Source organism: Acanthisitta chloris, unplaced genomic scaffold (genome assembly GCF_000695815.1).
Source record: "Acanthisitta chloris isolate BGI_N310 unplaced genomic scaffold, ASM69581v1 scaffold20581, whole genome shotgun sequence".
Taxonomy (NCBI): domain Eukaryota; kingdom Metazoa; phylum Chordata; class Aves; order Passeriformes; family Acanthisittidae; genus Acanthisitta; species Acanthisitta chloris.
Genome location: NW_008654588.1, coordinates 1 through 1,770, shown reverse-complemented (window position 1 = coordinate 1,770; position 1,770 = coordinate 1). Strand labels below are relative to the sequence as shown.

General features: G+C 41.4%; 1 protein-coding gene across 1 annotated transcript in view; it reads right to left on the bottom strand.

Annotated features, from left to right (window-relative positions):
• HMGXB4 (HMG box domain containing 4) overlaps nt 1–1,408 on the bottom strand; it is a gene marked incomplete at its 5' end in the record, with an annotated part of 9,183 nt that extends 7,775 nt beyond the window's left edge. The window contains 2 exon segments of the mRNA XM_009083596.1: nt 2–440; nt 1,333–1,408. Of these exon segments, the coding sequence (XP_009081844.1) occupies nt 2–440; nt 1,333–1,408 (515 nt within the window).
• Nucleotides 1,409–1,770: the final 362 nt, after the last annotated feature.

Sequence of the window (1,770 nt, the reverse complement as noted above, 5' to 3'; positions counted from 1 at the left end):
CTCATCTCTAGCTGATTTCTTTGAAGATTTCTTTGCAGATGCTGGTGCTGAAGAGTAGGATAAAGAATCATCATCTGCTGCACTGCTTTTCTCTTTTGGTGAAAGGATGAGCTTCATCTTCAAGCCATCAGGCTCACGGAGAGTAAGTGTCTCCGTGTTCACGTAGAGAGGCTTCATCTTTTTGGATTTGTGAGAGCTGCCATCGTCCACTGAGTGCTCCCCACTGCTCCCACTAAGCTTCTTCTTGGGGTGCTCCTTTCTGCTTTCAGAATGGCCAGAGGAATAATGAGATGATTTTTCAGAGGTCCTCTTTGAAGACTTTGAGCTTGTGGCCAAAGGTGAGGTGATAGCCTTGAGTAAATCCGTGTTTGTATCAGCTGAGGATGGGCTAGAAACTGGTTTTTTCTTCTTCTTTGATGGTAGATCCAAAGATGAAACACCTGAAAAAAATCAAGAGAAATGTACATCAAGATGATTCCCTTAAAGACAGCAAAGAAGAGGAAAGACTTATGATTGATTACAGGTAACAGATTTGCACTCATAAACAGAAGATCTCTGAAGACTGTAGCCAGTTCAGCATGGCCTTACTGATAGAATTCAGAGGCTGTAACACCTGAGCTAGTCAACAATTTAAGGCAGGAAGACAGTAGGAAAGTTCCTGAAGTTTTTTCAAACTCTATTCTATTGTGAAATAACATATTTTGACGAAAATATATCTTACTGAGCCTGAAATTCCATCTCGAGTGCAAGATTTTCCTGCCGCTTTTAGCCAAGGTGATACCAATGCATTGAAAACATGAGCTTTTCATTCTGGAGACAGAATCTGATGAAGTTTCAGCTTGACTTTCTTCTACTGGGCCAAACATAAATCCTAAACATGTTAAGCTTTTATGAACCAAACTGTCATTTTCTAGCCAACTCAGTAATTGTGCGAATAACAGAAAAACATTTACTTTTCAATCTCATACATTCTATTTTTATAAACTTGGAGAAAGTAATACTACCTGCAAGTTAAATTATAGTTTGCAATGCAACAGGGGAAAAAAGAAATGCAAATGTCAAGTGGGAAGGCATGGGTTAGAAAACTACAAGTTGCAATGAAAAGGGGGTGGAAGATCTTTACCCTCAACAATGGCAACTTGTATAGTTAGACTCTCAAAATATAATTCCCTTATCTTCTGCTGCTTGGTGCTGATTTGTTCTAAGGCAGGTTGATGTGCTCTCTCTCTCCATAAAGTGTTGGCCATAAAGCTGGATGACAGTAGTTTAAGAGCATCCTTTCCTCAAAGTCATGATGTGTTAGCCCCTCTCCCTGCTTGCTTACTCTCTCACCTCTGTAGCAGAACTCATCGGAGGAGTGTTTTCTCTTCTTTTTGTGGGGTTCTGTCCCTGGGAAAAACTCACTGTCCTGGAAAAAGAAGAAAAAAGTTGTTGACAAACAAGAGGGGAAATAATCATAGAATAATAGAATCAACTGGGTTGGAAAAGACCTTAAAGATCATCGAGTCCAACCCTACCATGGTTATTAGACCATGGCACTAAGTGCCACATTCAGTCTCATCTTAAAAACCTCCAAGGATGGTGAATCCACCACCTCCCTGGGCAGCCCATTCCAATGCCTGATCACTCTCTCTGTAAAAAATCTCTTCATAATATCCAACCTAAACCTCCCTGGCAGAGCTTGAGTCTGTGCCCTCTTGTCCTACTGCTGGTTGCCTGGGAGAAGAGACCAACCTCCACATGACTCCTGTCAGGGAGTTGTAGAGGGTG